The sequence below is a fragment of the Eleutherodactylus coqui genome, chromosome 2, assembly GCF_035609145.1.
Source record: "Eleutherodactylus coqui strain aEleCoq1 chromosome 2, aEleCoq1.hap1, whole genome shotgun sequence".
Lineage (NCBI taxonomy): Eukaryota > Metazoa > Chordata > Amphibia > Anura > Eleutherodactylidae > Eleutherodactylus > Eleutherodactylus coqui.
Window position 1 is genome coordinate 293,829,898 of NC_089838.1, and position 24,475 is coordinate 293,854,372.

A 24,475-nucleotide genomic window follows, 5' to 3' on the forward strand; every position below is an offset into this window, starting at 1 on the left:
GCTCTGAGCTTTCTGGCCACCTGCAGCAGCTTTTCATCACCTGCCAATCTCCTATCCCGAGGATAAGTGTGCATGTGAACATGCTATTAACAAGAAAGTGGCAGGACACTAGGATATGCCATCACCTTATGATCGGAGGGAGTCTGAGGATTGCCCAAAGTAAACACTTTTAAAAGATAAATTTGCGCAAGATCCTCAGCAACGATCGCCTTGAAAGCTCAGAATGTAGTCTGTTGCATGTGTAGTGAATATTTTGCTAATACTGGAATCCATCAGTTGGGTGTGTGAGCTGTCCCTACACGGCACGGTACATGTGTGTGAGCTGTACATGGAACATGTAAACGCCATCAATCTGTAGGAGCTGCACTGCTTGCATGTCACAATCGCCGGGGCTTTTTCCATTACGTTATCTGGAATGTTCCATAATTGGGGCCACAAATTATCTTCCGTGTCTCACTAGCCATTCACAATTTTATTCAGGTTTTTTTTTTTTTTTTTTTCATGAGCGGCACGAATTGTGGGCAGCCAATCGGAAGCCGCCTCTCCCCGTCCTCCGTATCTAGTTCTGCTGAGCAGCGCTATAGCTTACCGCTGATGGTAATTGGATTGTCTGTTTTCTTTCTCAACCCCTCCCTGTCCTCTTTTTCACGTCTTTCTCAGCACTGTCGGATGAGGATGACGGGACACCATTAGATCTAGGACGACCTCAAATCTCGAAACCAGATCAGGGCCGAGTAGAGAAAATGGCGTCGGATCAGAGCGGAGATAAAACGGAGGAGTCTAAAGGTACGACACGGATGTGTCTCATGTAGTGCACTGTTAAGGCTGCAGAACCCTGAGGCCCCGTTCACATATTTAGTTTTTATAATGCAAACTGAGTCAAAATCATGAGTGGAGCAAGAAAGGAAAGACCCTTCTGTATTTACTCCAAAAAAAAGTCCTCAAAAAGTGCCTATGTGACTCCTAGTTATAAGAAGTCGGTGAAACGGCATCCAAAGTGCTAAAAGGGGGTTGAAGAGAAAGGGCTATATAGGTCTTTGGGGTATCCTATGATCCCTTTCAGTCATTGGGTAAACTTTATAATTGCTCTGATTGTGGAATCCCAGAGCATGTCACATGACTTTTTTTCTGAGCTTCTGGCCATCTGAGAGGGGTTATGTGATGCCCTATAAGATGAAATAGTGCTTTCCTCCTACCCCACCTGGTACTTTTGAGGGCTGGTTTGTGGACATAATTGTTCTCACTGGTATAGTTACCCCTAAGGTGTCCTTAAATCAGTAGGTCTGTCAGAGTGACAGGATCTCTTTAAATGCTTTACAAGGCAGATCTTCCACTGAACTGCAGCGCTGCTCAGTGGACTTTAAAGTGGAACTAAACTTTTTTTAAAAACTTCTCTTGCATCGTATTGATTGGTGGGGTCCGGGTGCTGAAACCTCTGCTGATCCCTAAAGCAAGCAGGTAGAAGTGTTCATCTGAGCAATGTGCCTCTTCTGCCCTCTTCATCCTGCATGGAGCACTATCCGGCCTCAATAGAGAGTCTGCCTCAATCCGCTTATTTTACTTTAATGACCCCTCGTTCAGTTAGCTTTCCGGTGTTCTCAGCCAAAATGAGCGAACGATGGAAGGCCATGTTTTCCTACTCACAAATTCACCATTTATATCACCAAATCTATGGCTCAGCGTTATTCCCCTCATTGACTCCATTCAAGCAGATTTGCCTCTCTGGCTTATTCCTAAAAAAAAAACGTATTTCCTCATTTCCCCTTCGGCCAGCATCCGCCCCCCCCCCCCCTCCCCCACAGTTTAAATCTGGAACTTGTTAATTCTCCTAATTATGTAGCTGTTGTATTTCATTTCGTCGTGGTTCCTTTCTCCCTTTTTTTTTTTTTTCCTTACCCTAAAACCTAAAAAATCAATAACTTGCAGTTAGAGAGTCTGAGTCCATATACTGTAGCTCATCAGACATAGCGTTGAACACTTCTGACCCTTTGTTTTAATGATCCGTTGGGGTCTCGCCAATCAATACTTCCAACACTTAACAAGTTTTCTAAAAGTTTAGTGACTCTTTAAAAGGGATACGCCAGAAATAAGACAGCGTGAACAGGCCAATACTTAGCAGCGGATCCTGGTTGCCCTTATTACCAGGTGTTCAGTCCTTCCCCACTCAGACATTTGTGGTACATTCATTGCAATGTGCTAGAAATCTCTGTATTGAGAGCCGTCTGCTTACTCCCACACTGACCGGAGTTACTGATACTTGGGTGGAGAATCTCCTCACTTGTCTCACCGGGACTCTTACTACAGCATTAGCGGAAACAGTGATTCATCCTGTAGTCATGAGACTCGTCCCGGAGATGTGACTGTTATCGGGCTACAGCCCACGGCAGCAAAAGTCAGCAGACTCGTCAGGTGTCGCCCGTGTGGGAGATGAGTAGTAGTTGGGCAGCAATGCTGTGACATCCACTACTTGTGCTGATAAATGTGACGGGAATAGAAGGCTTTGCCAAGTTAACAATTTTGTCTTTTTTTATTTTTTTGCTTTTCTCTTAGTAACGATGAATATATGAGTTAAGCTGATATCTTGTTTTGATTTTATTTGTATGCTGCTTTTTTGTATCGCCTATATAGTATTTTATATCGCTACTAGTTTACTGTTACAAATGACGGACGGATCATTTGTCCGTCGCCCAGTGTCACTGAACACGTAGGGCCGACGTGAACAAATGCAACGGGCAAGATGGAATGAAATGTGTACAGCTGTCAGGAAGCCTTTTTTTTTTTTTTTTTTTCCTTCATTAAGCTGTTCAACAATTGACTTACTAGTATATTAATGGGGTTATGCCAAGATTAGGGAGGGGGGGTCTGACCACTAAGACCCTCTACTAATACCCTGTTTCCCTGAAAATAAGACATCCCTTGAAAATAAGACATAGCATGATTTTCCAGAATTTTTGAGGATGCAAAATGATTTTTCAGGCTTTTTGAGGATGCTTGAAATATAAGCCCTACTCCAAATTAAGCCCTGCTAACAGTTAATTAAAAAAAGTCAATTTAAATAGTGTCCAGGCAGCTATACATGTAAAAAAGTTAACCTTTTTGAACAAAAATTAATATAAGACACTGTCTTATTTTTGGGGAAACACGGTACTAAAGGTCCATTTGGACAAACGATGCCCGACACTCGTCCCTGCATATACTCGCTCTTGTGCTGCTGCACAGGAGCTAGTTTCACTGGCTCACAGCGGGGCAGCTGGAGGAGATTTCTCTCCTCGCGTTCCCCCGCCCCTCTCCATTGACTTAACCTAGCGGCCGTTCAGTACTGAACGGGCGCTATTTACACTAAGCGATCATCGTTCAGCTCATTCTCCCATCATTTATGTTGTATAAACCTTTAGTGTAGATGGCAGTCGTTCAGCACTAAACAGCCGCTATGTTAAAGCAAAGGAGAGGAGCGGAGGAGAGGGATGAAATCTGCAGCGCCCCGCTGCAAGCCAGCGATATTAGCTCCCGTGCAGCAGCACAAGAGTGAGTATTGCCCAACATTCGTCCAATCCAAATGGGCCTTTTAGAAAGGGAGTCACAGCGTAAGGCCGCCTGCACACAAGCGGAAATCCCGCCGCGGGATTTCCGCCGCTGAAAGTTTGCATAGGAGTGCATTAAAATACGCACTCCTATGCAGACGGCCGCGGTTTGGCCGCGCGAAATCTCGCGCGGCAAACAAACCGCGGCATGTCCTAATTTTCTGCGGGGCACGCACTCACCCGGCCGCCGGCTCCAGTCTGCGCATGCGCCGGCTGCGCGGCAGCCGGCACATGAAAGAGCCGGGGGCCGCCAGGCGCGGGTGAGTACGCGCTCGTCCCTGCAGGCGCTCGGGTCGGATCCGACCCGCTCGTCTGCAGGCGGCTTAAATGAGCAGAGATAACGCATGCGTGTTGCCGCTTCATTAATTTCAGTGGGGATGTTGGAGATTGGCTGAACCTCTCTGGTGCTCCCGTTGAAATGAATTCATGTGGGGGTCTTCTGGATCAGTAGGAGACCCAATTTTTAGACCCTCACCAACAGGAGACTTGGCCCCCATCCTGTGGTTTGGCAGGTTAAGCTTTTCTAATAGTCTTCCAGATTTTAGACATTGAGGCCCCCTGTCCACGGCCGTGATGGAATATCTCTATTCCGACACCGGGGAGCAGGGGAGAGAACGGTCAGTTCTCTGCGGTGAGCCTGTCTGATAAATAGGCTCACCGCAGAGAATCGTGGCATGCCGCGATTTGAGTCTCGCCAGCGGAGAATCATGGCTCGTGGACAGGAGGCTGCGCTTTCCATAGCAACGCTATGGAAAACGTGCACTGAATTACCCACTGCCGGATTATTGCCGCGAGTAACGCAATGCACAATCACCCGTGGACAGGAGCCCTAAATGGTTGATGGTATGGGGATTGTAGTTTTTGCACAGTTGACATTTATGATATACTCTATGCCTTAATATGTTAACTACTATTAGAGTAGGCATGTTCTACTCTTGTGGTTAAAGGCCATGAGTGCACGGAGGTATAAACAAGAGTGACTGAGGATCTGCCACTTTATTGATAAACTTCATAGAGCAAAATGCTATCACTGCACCGTGTCGGGGTGCAGGAACACGCCTCGCTAGTAAGGGGAACGTCAGTCATATTTCCAGGAGGATTACAGACGAATGGCAAAACCTCTGGAATTTTCTCTGGGGTTTTTCGGGACTATACTATTGATGATCTATCCTGAGGATACATCATAAATAGTTAATCGGCGGGGTCCGCTGCTTGGATGATCAGTAGTTTGTTTTTTTTGCCTAAGTACTTTCTGTGGATCGTTCAAGTAACCAGTGACTGTATAAAAAGTGGTTAAAGGGGTTTTGCCAAGAGCCCATCCACTATTACCCATTAGGGTATATGAATATAATGGAGCAGGGTCTCAAGCTTAGGACCCCGTCTATAACCCAGAACGGAGAGCCACTAAGTAAGACTAGCTCCAGTTTTGGCAGATCCTGTGCTGCTCTGATATTACAGGATGGCCATTCATATGACTACTTTAATAGTACATTTCACTGCAGGGGAACTTGTAGCTGGCCGCTCCTTTCCCTGGCAAAATCAGCCGATCGTTAGGGGTGCGTAGAGAGACAGGGAGTGATTACCCGTTTGGCCCGGGCCTCCCACGTTCTAGGAGGGGTTGTGTATCTTGGCATGACCCCTTTTAATTTGTGCAAATTATCTTTCCTTCACAATCAAGATAGTCTCTCTAGTGCCACCTATAGGTAGCTACATTGTAAGTCAATGTTTGAGCCATTAGAAAACCTGTAAAAGTTTTGTATGGGACTTTTAGCACTTTTGTTGATCTATCATGAGGATGAGTCATTCATCGCCGGACCTGCGGACAGTGCTAGAAGCAGATAGTGCTGTCAACGTTGCACACGCCTCGTTTGCAGCTCCAATTGAATTGAATGGGAGCTGTGCGTGTAGTACCAATCTAGGCCAGTGCAGTGTAACAGCGCTATGCTCTTCCAACATTGTCTGCACCAACAACAGGCCCAGAGATCCCAAGCAGCACAGTCCCTTGCCGATCAATTGTCTTTGGCAGGTCATTAATAGTAAAAGTCCCGGACTACCTACCCCTATTAAACATGACTAGGGTTATTAGCTAAACCAGAGACGCCCATCTAGATTTGCATATTTTTACCCAGAGAGCACCCCTGCACCAGTTTACAAGACGAATCGACACTTTAATGTAAATGCCCTTTTACATAAGCATATTAATCAGCTGACCGCCATCTTTTTTACACCGGGCAATAATGGGGAACAAATGTTCAGTCAGTTGTCGGCCGGCCTACAAGATCTGCAGATGTGTGGCGTTCTTACGGCCGGCGTCGCCGTAGTGGAGCTGCGGAGGATAAGGCATATTCTCTGTGACTCCTCTGAAATAAAAGCTCCCTGACCCTCATCGGCGTCCAAACTAGATAATCCTTACATACAACCATCCGGCCATCACACGGACGGCGTCCTCCCTGACCTCCCACAAAATAAGTGCTATTAAGCAAAATCCCATCGCACAATACACAATGCTGAGAGTCTGCCAAAAATAACAGTTTCTTACATTGTGGATCGGGGCGTGTTGTATCCTAAGCACGGCTTGTAACTAAAGGATTGTCTTGCAGTAGTTTCGAGATTTGCTTTAGAAACCTCATTTGCAAAGGCTTCATAGTAGAAATACTCTTGGACCCTTTTTTTTTTTTTCTCCTAAATCCTTAAGTGTCCACTTAGTAATTGAGTTTGTGATTGGTACCCCTGCCAGGCCCAGGTCCCACTACGTGTGAGTTATGCGGAGCATGCTTCGAAACCCGGAAGGGCCTGTCCAGCCACGCACGCTCCCACCTGCGGCACCTCGGGGTGCCAGAGTCGGAGAGCAGCGGGGCTCCCATTGACCTGCTGAACGAGCTGGCTAAACAGGGCAAACTGCCGAAAGACGAAAGTGTATTGGGGGCCAAGAAGGTGGCGAGCTCCCAGCCAGGATCCCCCAAGGCTCAATGGGGGGAGGAGGACGGGCCTCTGAATCTGAGTGAGTGGTGTTTGGGGGCCACTTTGGCCACAAGGGAAGGGTTGTCAGGCTTTTTTCAGGGCTTTTGGGTGGGTTGATGCCGGCACCTCTTGTACTATACAGCCTATCTTGCCCCTTTCTTACTTCATTCCTTTCTTCTTTCCTTGTTTCCATGCTCTTTCATCATCTATCCTGTTGCATGTTACCTCTTTTGTCTGTTCCTTCCCTCTGGATTATTTCCTTACTCCTTTTTATATCCATAAACATTTTTGTTTTTTAATATTTTTTTACTCGTGTGTGTGTGTATATACATTTTTCATGCATCATCTTTCATTACTCACCCATTTCCTCATTTCGTTTGTGTTTGTTTTTTTTTTTCTTTTCCCCTCCTTCCCTTTTCCCCGTCCCTGTGTCATTCCTTCATTTCACAGCTGTAGAAGGTGAAACCAGCAAAGAAAATGACTGTCAGTTTTGTGGTGCTTGGTTTGAGACTCGAAAGGGCTTATCCAGCCATGCCCGCGCTCACTTGCGCCACTTGGGAGTGACTGACCTGGATAAAGGACACCCGATTACAACTCTGAATGCTCTGGTCAAAAGCGAAGAGTTCAAGAAGAGATTGGCGTCTGGACAAGTGTCGGCCAATGACGATGGTCTTAAAGCTTCTGTCGATGGCACCGCCAAAGAATCTGGCACGGATCAAAGCCCGCCAAATGTCAAAGAAGCCAGCCTTTTCACCAAGAGTATAGAAGGGACCGACAAAGAGAACGATGACTCTTCCAGTGACGAATCAGACAGCAGTCCCATTTCTATGCCCGTAGAGAGCCCCTTGAAATTATCTAACAGTACCGGGCCCATAGAGACATCCGCACACTTCAAATGCCCCAGCGGGTCAGGAAACAGTACCCAGATAAAAATAGTTGAAGCTGGCGCTCCGCACATCCTGGCATCTGACGTTCATCCCCATACCAAATTAATGGAGGCTGGCGGCTCTCGAGGAAAGCCAGTTCCTGTCCACCATCATGGCAAGATGGAGTCCTCCAACCACCCCAAGCACTCATTAACTGGGCTCCATCATCCCAGGCCATCTCCATCTCACACGCCACCTACTAAACAGCTGAAGATGTCTCCTTCACCCTGTAAACCCAACATGGAGGCTTACTGGTCACCAAAAAATGTCTCAACCCCACTTAATTTATGTAAGTATATAATACTGTCTGCCTAATACATGAAAGGAATAGGACAGGGGCCATAATTGGGCAAGTTCTTCAGCGCATGACACAAGTTAACAAGTGTCAGACGTTTTGAGGGGAAATCTGAGATGAGCTGTCCCCTCCAACTTCTGATGAAAGGTGCATGAAGGAGGCCTCACATGAGGATCCTCAGCCAGCAAGAACGGGGCTCGTGTACCTACATGGGGGTAATCGTTCAGCCCCTGATGTAGGTGCACCCACTATTTTTGCTTTAGCAGGGCACCTTATAGATACCCTAATATATAGAGCAAGCGATGTCTGTCAAACTGGACCTAGTGGAGCGCAGGCTCTCACCACATGGGGGTTATTTTGCACATTGGCAGAGTAGACGTCCGTAATGGGGTAGGGCTGGAAATATGTTGTCTCGCGTCATAGTAAGGAATTATGTAGTACAGCAGAAGTCAGATCCTCCGGGCTGCTCTCCTGGATCTGTCTGTAGAAGGCAATCGGTTAATAGTGCCTAAAGTCTGTAAACGGTTGCTTCTCTGGAGACAAGTTTCCATAGGAAAACCCATAGAATAGAGGATTAATGTCTGATCGCTGGGGGACCCCTCCCAGTGATCCTAAGAACGATGTACCCCGTGTGATTTGTGGTGGTACACGTGTGGGACCATCGCTCCATTCACTTCTGCGAGACGGAGGAGGTAGCCTATAGCACATTGATCTCCCTCCTTCCCATAGAAGTGATTGAAGTGGTGGTCACGCACGTCTGCTCCATTCACGTGGGGTATTGGGGTGTGCTATTCTCAGGATCGCTATGGATAGGGGATAAATGTCTTTAGTATGAAACCCCCTTTTTTTTTTTTTTTTTTTTTTTTAGTGGATCTGTTGGGGCTTATTCTAGCGATATTACTCGTGTGTGAAATCCTCTTTATGTGATTAGGGAATTGTTCACAATGCAACTTGTAGCATGGCCGTCCCATACTGAAGACAGTTGATTTGAAGTGAGGTATCCACAGCGCCTAGACTTCAAGAAGCTTTATGTATACAATGGATCAGCTCTGTAACCTAACTTTTTATATATTTTTTTCCCCCTAATAGGTTATATTCACACGTGGCAGTTTGGTTGCAGAAAGTACTGTGACTCTTCCATTCATCTGAATGGGGCTTGCAGAAATCCACACACATGCTGCAGAAACAACCCCGTTCAGACGTCTGGGACAGATCCGGTCACAGCAGTGTTCTGCAACATATCTGCTGCTTGTGAGTATATCCGTAGGTGTGCAATCTAGCAGTGGGGTGGTAGTTCACATACCTGGGCAAAAAGATGGCATTCCTCATTCAGAAAGAGGGGTTGTCCCTAAATATAATCTCATTCCCCGTTTCTGTGGATGGAGAAGTGTCTGATTGGTGGAGGGACTGACCCATGGGACCCCCACTGATCACGAGAACAGGGTCTCCTCTCCCCTTTTTGTATGAAACGTACGCCAACCATGTGCACTTCTGCTCTGTTCATCTCTGTGGAATTGCTGGAGATGGTTCTGTACTCTGATTCTCTCTGGCCGTCCCTTAAGGTGCTTTTACACGGCACGATTATCGCTGGGACGGACTGTTACCCGATAGATCATCCCGTGTAAAAGCACCCTCCGAGATGGAGTGGCAGCATGCATGCTCAGCCTTCACTTCATTCAGACCCACATAATCAGTGGTGGTCGTAGCAGTTGGCCGGCCGCTTTATCAGACACTTGTCCACTATGCACAGGATAGAGGGATCATATTTTTAGACAACCCTTTTAAACCAACCCTCCAATCCCGGGAACATAATTAATCGGGGTGGGGGAAGTTGTATCACTTAGTCGTCCTTTCTCCTAGTTCGGCCGTCGATCCGCCTGTTCCTGGGACAACACACTGCATCAGTAGTCACACTGCATGCTGCTTCCTGATTGGCCAGCGCTGCTCATGCGACCAACCTTGGTCAGCGCTTGCTGTGCATCAGGTAGTCTAAGAATCGCCGTGGCCATTTTGAAAATACGAAGAGGGGCCTTGGGAACAAGCAGATTGGCGGCAGAAGTCTGAAAAGAACTTCCCAGGTAATATAATTTTATTCAGGGACTGGAGGGTTTCTTTAACACCGTATCTGTGGTCACAATGAGGAAATGGCAATATCGCCGTACTCTAATGCAAGGTCAGGGATAATGTATGCTGATATTAGTCTGTAGCCAGCAGTTATTACACCCGATATGCACCATCTTATGTATATAGGTCAGTACTGTAATATACTCCTGTGTAACCGCGGCTGACTTGCCAAATCTTTGCATTGTGATTATTAATCTCTTGCAGTTTGCTTTACTTTTTTCCTCAGCTGCATGGTCGCTGCTTTCAGAGCTTTTACGGATTGTTTTATGCATGAGAGCTTTATGACCTGCGCTGCTTCATATATTATGCGCTGCTTGCTCTAACTTCTGCAGCGAATCGCCACCGGTGTCTTGGCTCTTAACGCTCCTCTAGGCGTCTGTGAATGCTCTACACCTCAACCTCTATAGAAAACCTATAAAGCCCCTCTTACTACGTTGGCGTAATGGTGTGCTCCGGAAGGTGGGGTGTAGTTGTGGCTTGTACGGACTTCAGTGGGGGTCACCTGCGCCAATCATCATGCGCCAATCTTTTTTAAATGTGATTCTGTCACTGAATCATAAGATGCTTGTATTAATGTGCCGCAAGATGTGCTAATTATGGGGCTTCCTACTTGACTGGCTTTGTGGCACCAACTGGCCAATGAGGCTCTATAATTGGCTTTTTTTTTTTTTTGCAGCATCTCTACAACTGTGGCACTGTTAAGACACTAGCGCACTAAAATTTTGGATTTTATACTAATTTATCAGTCTGATTAGCAGCTGTAGACATCCAAAAGGGGGTTCATCGCTTAAGGATCAATTTCTTTGCCAAAGCACGGAGCCATGAAGAGTAGCTCCTACCTGCTGTGATGAACGCTACTAAGCCAAGTGTTAGGTTAGCGCCCATTTATTTGAATGGGTACCATGTAATAGTATCGCCATGCAGTGGTCAGTACATAAAAACACAGTGACTAGAGGAGACTTTCCCTACGACAACACTCGTCCCTAGTTGATCGATGAGGCACTCCCTTTTAAGGTGGCCGTACATCTTAGATGGTGGTTGGTCTAACGCTTGTTTGGCTGCCACCTATACCAATAGGTGCTGGGGGGGATAAGTCGCCAGACATCTTTGCTGTAAGCTTGAAGTAATCTTTCTCCTTGTGAAGGGAGTCTTGCATAGGCTATGCAAATGCGTGATGGAATAATCCGCAACAGCGCCACTGTCGGAGACCCCCATACACGTAAGGTAGTCTGTTAGTCCCACCAAAACTGGCACGTGTATAGGTCCTTTTACACTTATGAGGGATTCCACTAGCTTTTTGAGGACCTGCTAAGACCTTCCATGATACAAGCATCAGCTCCGTCTCATACAAACTGAGTTTGCGTTATTTTCTTTTTTTTTTTTTTTTTTGCATTGTCTTGCATGGCTCAAGCGAGCATCTTGGCTTTATCCTTCAGTCTCTGCATCACTTTCTCTACGTATTTGCAGATGGGTCTTCCAGTTTTACTTTACTTTTATTTTTTTTTAACCTTAGCATTACTGACGGCGGAGAAAAGACTTTAACGCTTTGCTTTGCTACTGACCATTGAATCTTTTATACCTGGGATGGTCTTGTCCGGTGCACACTTAGTTATTCTGCTTCATACAGGTGGCTGCTTAGTCTGCGATCAAACTCCCGTCTAGTTGTTACAGTGCCCGACTAATAGAAATGTGTAGCTTAATGGGCATTGTGGACATCATGATTGATTAGTGCAGGCTAAGCCACAAGAGTACATGGAAATCCTATTACTGCCCCTATGCCACCCTTTTGTTGTTTTTTTTTTCCAACACAACCACTTATTTGTCATCCCCTCCTTCCTCAGCCCCAAGTTCGGAAGAAGTGCGCTGCGAGTTCTGCGGCGAGTTCTTTGAGAACCGAAAGGGCCTGTCGAGCCACGCGCGCTCCCACCTGCGCCAGATGGGCGTCACAGAGTGGCATGTCAACGGCTCGCCCATCGACACCCTGAGGGAGATCTTGGCCACAGGGAGCTGCCCCAGGTCGGCCAACAGAATTGGAGGCCCCAACTCGAACAAGCTCCTCTCACATCATCCTCCCTCTTCCCCCTCCGGATCCCACCCGTTCAGTGGGTTATCACCAACAATGCACCGCAAGCCTCCTCGGCTTCCCACCTTCACAGCCAGCGAGTGGCCCGCCGATCTGTCACCTCTGAACTTGTGTAAGTGGGCCGTGATCCGCAAGCTCTACATGTACATTGCTCGTCATCTTCATCCGCTTCCCATCTTGTCTGTTGCATTCATCTTTTAGTCAACGACCCCCCTCCTCTTTACGTATAATGCTTACTTGGAGCAAGCTCTTGGCTTGGTTTATTGGCATACGATTGTAGGGATTTGTACCAGTGGTCTTCTAGTCCTTAGGAGTATTTTGCTCATTGAAATGGAAGGTTTAAGACTGTTTTGTGTTTTTAATATAATATAGTACAACTTTTTTTTTTTTTTCCTCTGCGGCCTTACCTTGTATACTCTACAATGGAAGTGTCATCTAGGGTTTTTTAGCTTGTGTTTAGAGTTTTTTTTTTTTTTTTTTGAAGGTACTTGTGGTCTTTTATGCTAGTTTTAGTGATTCAGTTAACTTCCAACCTACCCAAAACAACCAAGAAGTCAAGTGAAGTACAGGGGAAGGGATCATAGCATCTTGCCGAAAGTTTGATATTTGGTGATAAGCTTTCTGCTCATATAGTTGAATAGTTGGGTAAGACTTGCAAAACTTGGTTCTGCTACAGAAATTAGATTATCCAATTTCCTTTTAGTCAGGCAATAATAACCAGATTGTTCCTTGTATGGTGAAAGTAAGAAGCTTTTCTTAACCCGCTTGATAGCTTTTTATTTTTGTACCTTTTGGGTGCATGTGTGTGTTTTTTGAGCTTTTTTTAGGGAGTGACTACCTGGCTGCTTTATGTGTATACTGGAGCTATTCTGCTATTGCTCTTTGTATTTTTTTCCCTTTTTAGTGTGACCCTTCTCATTTGCTTTTTCATTATTTAACTGTTATTAGAGCTAATGTTTTTATGTTTCGCCAACCTTCCTAAACACTCATCCTCTTTCCTCTCTCCAGCCTCTCGGGCAGATCCCACCCGTGACATCCGCTGTGAGTTCTGCAATGAATTTTTTGAGAACCGCAAGGGACTGTCTAGTCATGCTCGTTCACATCTACGTCAAATGGGCGTAACCGAATGGCACGTTAATGGCTCACCTATTGACACTTTGCGGGAAATTATACGCAAAAGGCGCCCGTTACCACAGCAGTCGATATCTACCATTAAAAAGGAACCTCGAGGGGATGATGAACCACCCAGTCCAACACAGAGGCTGTCTCCCCTTGGCATCGGTTCCCAAGGTATGGCACGAGATCTGTCCATTTCTCCTCATGGACGTTCCCATGACAACTTCCTGTCTCCAATGCCAGCTAAGAGGCCGTTGTCTCATGGACCAAGACAGCCTGATCCAAGGGGCTATGTGAATATAGAACCAAAGACTTGCAATCAGCCCAAGTCTTACATGCATGGAGAACCTAGGCCAAAAAGCTACATTCAAGATGACGGTAGACCCAAGACCTTTATTCAAAGTGATGGGAGAACGAAAACCTTTTTGCCGAGTGCAGACGGCAGGCCAAAGACTTTCCTTCATGAAGGAAGACCAAAGGGCTTCTTGACAGGTGAACATAGACCCAAGGCATTTTTGCATGGAGAGCACAAGCCCAAGGTGTTTTTGCAAGGTGATGGTAGACCCAAGCCTTATCTTCCCGGAGATGGAAAGCCCAAACACTTCATGCATGGTGACAGCAAGCCCAAGGTTTACTCACCTGATGGCAAGCCAAAGGCTTATATCCAAACAGAGCTTCCTTTCAAGGTGAAGGTGAAGTCCTCTCCAGAGAAGACTGTTGCATCGTGTAAGTAGTGTGTGTTATGAACCTCGGTGGTTTCCAGTATTTGTAATGTCTTCTCTCATCTTTGTCACTTCCTGTTCCCCCTCCCCCCCCCCTTTGCTTTTTTTTCCCCCCTTCTGCAGTGGAGGCATGCTGTGAACTATGTGGGCTCTTCTTTGAAAACCGTAAGGCGCTTGCAAGCCATGCCAGAGCTCACCTCCGTCAGTTTGGCGTCACAGAATGGTGCGTCAATGGATCGCCGATAGAAACACTACGTGAATGGATGAAACAACGACCCCAAAAGGCTGGAGCGTATCTCAGCTACATACAAGGAGGGCGTCCCTACACTAAAAAGTTTAAGCGTGCTTTGCAGTCACCAAAACCTGGAGTAACTGAGAGGGAGAGTCCAGCCGTTATCCCAGGAAAGCTGGTGGAAGCAGAACGGATTGTTGGAGCACAAGGAGCAGCAGCTGAAAAGCCGTCAGAAGTACATGGGCACAGTAAGTGCATAAAAGATATAGAAGTGCACTTTGCAACTTTTGGCTAATCACCCCTTTCCTCACTGTGCTGCAAATTAAAGCACTGGTAGGTGATTTTCCTGCTCGGGGCTGCAAATGTATGGCACATGCTTAGCCTGCAGCACAGCAACAGGTGTCTGTTATCTCCAATGCCTGCAGTTTAGTCACTTAGATGCCATGGTCAATAGTGATGATGACATCCAAGTGGTTTTATGGAGGGTGACACCCCACCCACCCTCCCTCTCTGAAAACCCATTGGGAAGACAAACATGCAATAAGTTCTATTTGAATTTAGGGGGGGAAAAAGCACCTTCTTAATGTCGTTGCTCCAGGAATCCAGTGACAGAAATGTAACTTTTTTTTTTTATTGTGCAAAAGTAGCAAAACGTAGTACTGTATAAATGTATCAATATAATTATAATGGCCCATCCAGTTAAGTTAACATGTGCATTATACTACCAGGAAACTGCTATAACAAAACCTATAAAACACTGGTGGAATTGCTTCCCCTTCCAAAAAAAAAGTTATACAATACATTGTATATATATATATATATATATATATATATATCCCAAAATAAAGAAAATCACTGTGTCCTTAAGGCCCAAACTGGGCCTTGTCCTCGCCCTAGCCGGAACTGCAAGTTGCGCCCAAGACATTTAGGCACAACTTGCAGTGGACAGCACTGGGACACCAGTCTGTGTGCTATCTGATACAGATGAACACATTATATTTACATTCATTGTCATTTCCTAGTTCTTCGTAAAATAGACAGGAATAGGACATACCCTTGTTTTTTTTTTCATATACACCATGGGTCCATGTGTATAGCTTCATAGGCTAGAATTGCTCCACGTGTATAGCTTCATAGGCTAGAATGGCTCCACGTGTATAGCTTCATAGGCTAGAATGGCTCCACGTGTATAGCTTCATAGGCTAGAATGGCTCCACGTGTATAGCGTCATAGGCTAGAATGGCTCCACGTGTATAGCTTCATAGGCTAGAATGGCTCCACGTGTATAGCTTCATAGGCTAGTATGGTTCCACGTGTATAGCTTCAAAGGGCTACAATGGGTCAATGCGCATGACTTCCATAGGCTAGAATGGGTCAGTGCGCATGGCTTCCGTAGGCTTAGAATGGGTCAGTGCGCATGGCTTCCGTAGGCTTAGAATGGGTCAGTGCGCATGGCTTCCGTAGGCTTAGAATGGGTCAGTGAGCATGGCTTCCGTAGGCTTAGAATGGGTCAGTGCGCATGGCTTCCGTAGGCTTAGAATGGGTCAGTGCGCATGGCTTCCGTAGGCTTAGAATGGGTCAGTGCGCATGGCTTCCGTAGGCTTAGAATGGGTCAGTGCGCATGGCTTCCGTAGGCTTAGAATGGGTCAGTGCGCATGGCTTCCGTAGGCTTAGAATGGGTCAGTGCGCATGGCTTCCGTAGGCTTAGAATGGGTCAGTGCGCATGGCTTCCGTAGGCTTAGAATGGGTCAGTGCGCATGGCTTCCGTAGGCTTAGAATGGGTCAGTGCGCATGGCTTCCGTAGGCTTAGAATGGGTCCGTGCGCATGGCTTCCGTAGGCTTAGAATTGGTCCGTGCGCATGGCTTCCGTAGGCTTAGAATGGGTCCGTGCGCATGGCTTCCGTAGGCTTAGAATGGGTCCGTGCGCATGGCTTCCGTAGGCTTAGAATGGGTCCGTGCGCACGGCTTCCGTAGGCTTAGAATGGGTCCGTGCGCACGGCTTCCGTAGGCTTAGAATGGGTCAGTGCGCACGGCTTCCGTAGGCTTAGAATGGGTCAGTGCGCACGGCTTCCGTAGGCTTAGAATGGGTCAGTGCGCACGGCTTCCGTAGGCTTAGAATGGGTCCGTGCGCACGGCTTCCGTAGGCTTAGAATGGGTCCGTGCGCACGGCTTCCGTAGGCTTAGAATGGGTCCGTGCGCATGGCTTCCGTAGGCTTAGAATGGATCCGTGCGTGCAGTCTGTGGAATTACACAGACAGAACAGCACACGGCCACAAAATACTCTAGTGTGCACCTAGCAGTCAGAATTTAGAAATATCCTACCCTTTTGTGTATACGGCTCCTATACGGACGTTCATGATTAGAGTAAAAAACGTGTAGTCTGATTCTGCAGTTGTTGTATTTAGTCTTTTTGCTGAAATACAGTAAGTAAGGGGCAGATGAGTGGAGTAATACATGTTTGTAGTCTGTGACCATGGTGACATAGCTATATACCAATTGTATACATACATTGGTAGTTTTGCTTATACGTGTTCTATTTGCAAGGGTTTTTTTTTTGTATTTTGTATTTAATAAAATGCAATATACGTCCCATGAAAATAACCATCAAATAATGCTTGAGAAAGGAGACTTCTGTCCCCAAAACATGTTGCTTGTTTTGTGATATTATAGATTTGGTTTTAATCAAAGTTAGATCTATCAGTCATATATTTGGTACTACCTTTAAAGAGAATCTGTCAACATCTTTTATTTTTTTTTTCTGACCCTCTGAGAGCAGCATAACATAGTATGCCTCCAGCCTACCTTCAGGGCTGGAGCTGCTGCTAGGTCTTACTTTTATTTTTTGGTTTCCTGACCAACCTACTCGAGCCGAGTTACCAGCAATTAGCACTGGATCTCGAGCCTAGGTTAGCACAATAGGGCATCCTAGTATATCTATACAAGGTTTGTGGTACAAACCTCAGGGACTATAGGTCTACATATTATTTTTGGTGCATAATGTGATTGCATTAATGAAAGGTTTATAAGTGCCACAAGGGTTTAGTATTTAATATACAATGATCTGCAAGGGTCAATTATTTAGTAAGGTTTAAGCAGCAGGTTCTGAGGGAAGAGAACCGGCAGCAAACCAGATGTAATGAAGGAGTTAACATATCAGGTAGATTGAATCAGTAGTAATTGTTTTTAACCTATAAATCAGTAAACCATGTAACATACATTGAGGTGAACAAGGCATTACGCCAAAACGCGTTCTTGTTGTACCATGTACCTGACTATGCAAGCTTAAGACGAAAATAAAGCAAAGAAAATTCAACTGTCTCTGGATTCCTACATGTCCTCTGTCATGAATATGGAGGACTACTTCCTGTAGGCCTCTATGTATGTGCAATTGTTAAAATGCAAGTTTCTCACAAACTACTGCACAGATGCATACAGACATATTACTGACCGTCTTTGTTATGCTGACCTTAGAGAGGGCCGCAAAAAAGATGGTGACAGATTTCCTCTAAAGAAAGTGGTGAATTAGGTGGAGGACTAAAGTAAAGTCTAATGTGTGCATCTCCACTCCCAACAGAAACAGAGCCCCGTCAGCCTAAGCCTACTGAGCTTCCACCTGCACGGGAGGAGACGGTTCCCGACCACACTTCCAAAGCTGAGGAGCCACGACCACCTGTAAGAGCTCGTCCTGTCCCCTCGTTGGTGCCGAGGCCTCCACAGACTTCCTTGGTCAAGTTTGTGGGAAATATTTACACATTAAAATGCAGGTGAGGAATCTGAATAGTTTATGGATGGGAGACGTTCGACCGCCTGCTATTTATCATGGTTAGATGAGATTTAGGAACGTGATGAGATATAGGCACATGTGTGTCAGGCTGGGCTCACAAGAACGTATTGCTACAGCGTATTCTGCGCATTTGTGATATGCTGTACCAATCTGCCATATAAACTGCCGGAATAAGCTGGTGTGAGCCTGGCCTCAGACGTAGTGCAGACAAAAATGTGTGATTTCTGTATTTCTCCTGTTTTCTGTAAATGTACATATTCTCTTTCCATGCCCGCTGCGATGGCGCCATCATCCTGGTATGTCAGAGCTGTGTTATGTAATCTGAGCCATTGGGATGTGTTCCTGCTCCTCCGCCTGTTCTCTTCTCACAATGTTTCAGTGCAACGCAGATGAGAAGCTGTAGCTACAGCTTTGTGGCTGTAAATAGGACCTGCAACAATGTCAGTGCAACATAGGAACTTTGTAACAAACCGTCTTTGTAACAAGTCCGACCGTTGTAACGGGAACAGATCTCTCCACTTCTTGCAGAAATCGCCTCCGTTTACAAGGGCAGCATCCTGGCAAACGGCTCCTCTGCAGGGGCTCCTGTGATGCACCCCTCTGGTCTGTCAGCAAAATTACACTCGCCTGCATCCCTTTATAGTCTAACCTGTGAAAAGAGAAATCCTAAAAAAAAAAAAGCCAACTCGCCTAATCCCATTGTACTTCTTCCCTCCCTTGTTTACCTGGCGCGTGAGGTGTCGGCTCATGCACGCACTCACGCTTCCGCCGACCTGGCCGCGTCTAACCTCTGCCGTCCACCCAGAGTCGGCGTCCAAGGACATCAGAGGCTAGACGCGGCAAGGCCAATCTGTGGGCAACGTGTCACTTTTGACACGTTGACCACTGACCCGGGCGACAGAACTTGCTGTCCAGCAGGGGTGGAAGCGGGCACTTTACCAGCTTCTGCTCTGCGATCAGACGGCTGCTGGAGGAGAGAAGAGAAGACCAGCAGGTTCCTGGTGACCGGCCCCTTAAGGCCACAGGTGAGGTATGATTTTTATTTTTTTTTCCTAACAGAACCCCTTTAATGATCTGCGGATAGGTCATCAACCATTTACTAGGGTTAAAGGTAGCCTTTGCCTTGCACTTATGGAGTCATGGAAAAGCTCCCCCCTTTCCCCGTGATTAAATACTAACTTTTTTTTTTTCTCCCGCCTCCATCCTACCAGGTTTTGTGATATCCAGTTCCACGGTCCACTTTCCATCCAGGAGCAGTGGGTCCGTCACCTCCAACATCACATACTGGAAATGAACTTCTCTAAAGCCTCCAGCCCACCACACGCTCTTTCATCAGAGGAACAGCAGCCTGAGCCTGCCAAAGCTCAGTAACATCAAGCCTCAACGTTGCATAGACCAGATGAACAGATTGTGTCCGCTATTTGTAACAGGACTCTGGATGGTGACTGATGTATATCTTAGGACCCAATGAACTTTTAGAAGATGGTTAAATGGAGGCGAATGGTTATATGGGCTTTGTGTAAAGAGTTAAAAGCACCTTTTTGAAGTTACAGAAGCTGACATAGCAATATGTAAAGGGAAAGGGCTGGGGAAGGGACCATGGTTATAGGTCTCTGTCAGCAGGGGATGCTGAGGTAGGTTTGGTTGGATGGTAGGGACCCAAAGTGCTGGCAAGTCATGAAATTGCAACTATGTGGCCTCCCAGCAATGAAGTATGTTATGTATTCATTACATGGCAGAAGAATAAAACTGTGGTCTGGTGAGAGGTGGGTGTTTCACTGTCCCTTGGAAAGCTCCTTACCGTATCGCAAATAGAGGCTCAATGACGCATCGCCCCCTTCCGTTTTTGGGGCAGTTGTCAACTTTGGTGGCCATAAGGTCATGAAGATTGCGTTCCCTGACAAGTAGCGGAATGGAGACCAGACTGGAATAGGGCTTTGCAGTAATGTGGGTTCTTCTAATATGGTATGATTGTGACGTAATTGGAGGGCTGACTGCAGTAAGGGATTTGCCCCCTGGCCTTGCTCTATTGCATAACTATAAGGGAAAGGACAGAGCCTGGATTATTCAAAGAAATTCTGGCTCGCACTCCTGGTCATGCAGTTGTACAGACTGACACTTTTGCAACCGTTTTGCTGTGTAAGCAGTTTTGATTAAAAGAAAAAAAAAAACCCTTACCGTTTTGTGTATACAACTTCTATGCAGTCCTATGTGTCTTCATGGTTAAGTTGGCCGTAAACTTTATAGGCTGCCGGCCAAACGAGCAGATATACCGCTACACACCTCGGGTTATTTCCCTTTAAAACAATGTATCGGGCATGTTGGAATCAAACATGCCTTAGCCTCCTTTTACACCAACATTTGCTGTCAGGAGGCTCCCATGCTCAATACATAGTCCACCGAAATGAGTGCGTTTATCTGAGGTTCATCTAATAGGTGTCAGGTGGGTGATCAATTCTAGTCTAATGCCCACACACACAACAGGGGAGAAGGGGGTTTAAATGTATGCGCTCGGCTACTAGGGTGAGCATGCAGCAGGCTTGGGAGCGAGCCCTCTTCATTCCCAGCTGATAGATGCACACAACGGCCATGATTTGCGATAGGTCTGATTGTATCTGTTTAGTTGCAATCCTGACCACAGACTCAAAGTAGTTAGGGGGGACTGCCTGCAAAGCAATCATGGGTTGTCATGGCTGCGTGGGGCCTAGTGAAGGTTGCTAAATCTACTGTTAAGCCCTGCAAAAGGCATGGCTTAATAGGCTTATGTCAAAATACAATATGGAAGTATTGCAGTATGTTGTACAAGCAATCAAAACGATTGCATGTTCAAATCCCCTAGTGAAACAAAAAAAACCCCTCAATTTGGGTTTAGTAACTTTGAATACGGTGTTAAAAAAAAAAAGTCAGGTTTGCATGTTTTGGGTTTTTTTCGGCTACTGTGCCTCTTGAAAAAGAATTTTAAAAAGTGCTCAAAAAGTTGGATGTACCCAATAAATAGTAACTATATAAACTGCAGCTTGCTCTGCAAAAAAAAAAAAAGGTTCTGGCTCTCAGAATATGGCAGCAGCAATAATAAATAATAAAGCTAGATACAATTCATATTTAGTACCGCCCTAATCCTACTGGCACGCAGAATAAAGTCCCTTTTACTGTAAAAACTGAACTGTCAATCGCATTTTTTTCTACTTTATACCACTTTACAATTTTTAAGTGTTTTGGTACATTAAATAGTACCATGACAAAATACAACTTGTTCTGCAAAAGAACAAGCCTCTAGACTTCATTGATATAGCCAGAAAACCGACATGGATGGTGGGGACAAGAAAGGTGAAAACAAAAACTGCTGGGGGGTGAAGGGGTGTAATATGGTGTAGTCTGGTCCTGACTGCACTCTACATGACCTACAAACCTGAGTGCAGGACCTAAGCACAAGTTGCACTGTAACCATGGAAACACATGTCTGAGTAGGAGCTGAATACACAATCCTAAAATGTCTTAATTAGTATTGGCAATTTAAAACCATGCTTAAGTGACCCCACATATCGTCCATATGTTACATTGATCACAGCCCCATCCCTTTCTCTTTTGGGATTGCAGTACCTTGCAGAGCAATCACACCCTGCTAAGTGACGCTCTGCCTTACCTCTTATCAGTATGGCTACCCTTATCTGAAAGCTGAGTGTCGGCCAAATGTGTAGCAATCACATTGCAAAAATGTTCATAAAATATGGGGTTGCATACAATAGTGCATCATGATTGGATTAGTTTTGTAGTTGTCTGCTAAGAAGTAATATTTTGGGCTCCCCATACACATTAGACTTTAGTTGTCTGACCGTGACGATAACGGCAAGGCCAGATGACTCTGATGGGTATGGGGGAAGCTCCACTTTCTCCTGACAAATGCCATTGGGGGGGAGGATTAGGAACTTTTGAATTTCAACACGCGCTCCATTGGTTCTTTGAGAGAGAAGTCACCGCCAGAGCTATCTGGCTTCACCCGTAGTGGAAAATAGTGCAGTTTTTCCTCAGCGGACGATCCACACCATTGGCGTGGTTTTTGGTATGGATCCACAGCAGTTTTCACCCTTTTGTTTTTAAGTCACATGTGTCCAACTCAAGGCCAAAGGGCCAAATCCTCCTGTGAAGTCCGAGCACAGAAGAGCCTTTTCTAGATTGGAGAGTCTTTAGCTTGCCAGGAAGACCCTCTGGCGCACTGTGGACTCATTTGTGGTCAGCCATAGTGTTACCGGATCTTGGCTGCCATCTTGGTCCTATGTTAGGCGCATGTAGACTAAGTGTTGTAGCTGTTACTGTGGCAGTGTGCTTCCCCTGTCTGCTTATCCCGCTGAGCCTAACCTGCAGTACAGGACTGCGTGCCGGAAAATCAGACTGTGAAGCGGCTTATACATCCCCGGTGGTCGTTTGCTTCAGCCTTCCTGTCTATATCCTCAGAGCCTGCTACACGGATCAGAGAGGACATCGTGTTCTACTGCTGTGAGTGAGGACTTATTTTGTAGCCCTTCAGCAGGTTCTGCTAACTCACATAATTCTCCTTTTTAGTTTAGATACAAGTGTCCCTGTTGGGTGACTTGTGCTCCAATTTTCTTGCACTAGAACCTTGGTCTCGTCAGTTTCTTCTCCCCTCCCCATCCTATTTGCTATATCCTTTAAAATACAGTCTTACAGTTACAAATGGTCCTTTTGAAGGCAACAATAATGCTAATGTGGCCCTCGGTGAAAAGGAGTTTAATACCCCTGATTAAGAGGTTAAATCTTCTTGGATCCACATCAAAAACCGCATTAAAATCTGCACCAAAACTTGCAAAAGCCGCACCATTTTTCCATTACATGTGAAAATACTCCTATGAAATAACAGTAACAATTAGGAAATTAATATCCGGATTAATCATTTTAATTTGGAGCCAGTGTTTTCTTCCAACTCCACGACCTAGTTAGGTGGTGTCTGTGTCCCTGGCTTCATTTTTCAGCGATGCACAAGCGTAGGATCAGACTATAGTGTTTAGTAGTCTGTAGCGGCTACCTCTTACTGGAAATATGTGCTGAAAAATCGCATTGTGGGCCCAAAACATACAATTTGTGACATTAATTTAACATAAAATATGGTATATTTCAGTGAACAGACTTGACCTGGTTATAAGGCGGTGCTGTCCTTTTAGAAGACGTATTTCATGGGACAGAATGCAATGCTGTGAAATGTGAGTCGTCGTGCGGTAAAAGCCCGGAGGATAGGTGGCGTCCACGGCCAGCCGGTGAGGCTGGAGGGAGAGGACTGCAGTGTCTGTTACTTGTCTTCATTCAACCGTTGGGAAAGGTGTCCTATAGAATATGGGGGCAGTTGCAGTGTTGCGGGGCAAGGAGCCTATATGTATATAATATATACGTTGTAATATTGTGGTTGTATATCTTGTCACTACCCTCCCCCTTATTTAGGGCACCACATCTGATTTTTAGTTCCTGTTGTTTTACAGGATCTACATCCGAAATCCGTTTAATTTTTTTATATACCAGAGGACAAATCTAAATCCCCACCTGAATGTATTCACAACTCACAAATCTATAAGTTTTTGGGGGTTTTATTTTCTTTTACATACCCTAATATGTAGTTGGGGTGTGAGTGTTATAATTCTCCCCTTCTTGACTGTGGAGGGCTCTTATTTATTGGGGCTTTATCACAATGACATTCTTCTGGTTGGACTAGTTACCCCCTGGCCTCACTAGCCTTCTACATGTTTAGCTCCTCAGTCCATGTCTTCCACCTTTCTTAAGTTATCACTGGAAGCTGTTACGAAACGTGACTCTTGGAGGGACGTCCTATTGACCGCCATTGTGTATATTGTCTTATAGCGGGGTGCAGAATGTGCCCAACTTGTGTAGTTACTAAATATAGGACTCCAAATTTTAGGATTTGCTCTCCTTTTTTTCACCCCATGAAATGGGTCATTTCATACATTTTTATGTTTTTGTTTTTTTTTCTTCCCCCTTTTGAGCTGAAGACTATGATGTGAAGCCATTAATCGTCTCCCATACTATACTGTATGACATTCTTCCTATGGTAACCTGTTTAATTTCCAGATTCAGTTCACGTTGATTTACTATGTTAATGTGTAGAATTTCAAGTAAAGCATTCAGTTTTTACCCTCCATGGGCTGTCTGGTTATTTTATTGATTACACTGGCCAACAAAATTGAAAAAATGTTTTGGTGCTGGGAATGTTACAACTGATTTAGTGTATATTTGGCCTATTATTCACAAATATGGAAACCGTTTCTCTCCATCGGCTATAGTTTTGGCACATGGCCAGCCGCCCCACGTCACATCACCAATCTTATTCGTACATTTAGTGTGTCCCGACCGGTAGTGAGGAACAGTTGTGTACATTTGTCGCCTGAGGTGGGGTAGCTATACAATTGTTGTGTACAGGGGCGTACTCAAAGGCTCAGGGGCCCGGGTGCAAAAGTTCAGCTTGGGTCCCCTCTTCCTATATCGTGCTGCATACAGCTGCAAAACAAATTTCCATACATGATCTAGCCCCTTGGTGTAATCTTTCTTTCCAAATATGACGCATTTCCTGCACTACATGAAAATTTGTTTGTAGCTCCTTAGGCCACACACACTCAGACTAGGGTACTA

General features: G+C 45.6%; 1 protein-coding gene across 8 annotated transcripts in view; it reads left to right on the top strand.

The window, feature by feature from the left end:
• Positions 1 to 23,985, top strand: part of WIZ (WIZ zinc finger) — a 71,922-nt gene extending 47,937 nt beyond the window's left edge. For 4 of the 8 annotated variants that reach the window (XM_066593255.1, XM_066593258.1, XM_066593256.1 and 1 more), the window contains 8 exons: positions 661 to 786; positions 6,319 to 6,582; positions 6,993 to 7,757; positions 11,729 to 12,082; positions 12,979 to 13,812; positions 13,932 to 14,288; positions 17,615 to 17,804; positions 19,036 to 23,985. In XM_066593255.1, coding sequence (XP_066449352.1) covers positions 661 to 786; positions 6,319 to 6,582; positions 6,993 to 7,757; positions 11,729 to 12,082; positions 12,979 to 13,812; positions 13,932 to 14,288; positions 17,615 to 17,804; positions 19,036 to 19,195 — 3,050 coding nt within the window. In that variant the 3' untranslated portion in view covers positions 19,196 to 23,985. The remainder of the gene's footprint in view (positions 1 to 660; positions 787 to 6,318; positions 6,583 to 6,992; positions 7,758 to 11,728; positions 12,083 to 12,978; positions 13,813 to 13,931; positions 14,289 to 17,614; positions 17,805 to 19,035) is intronic. The other 4 variants (XM_066593260.1, XM_066593259.1, XM_066593262.1 and 1 more) reach the window with 4 other exon arrangements.
• Positions 23,986 to 24,475: the final 490 nt, after the last annotated feature.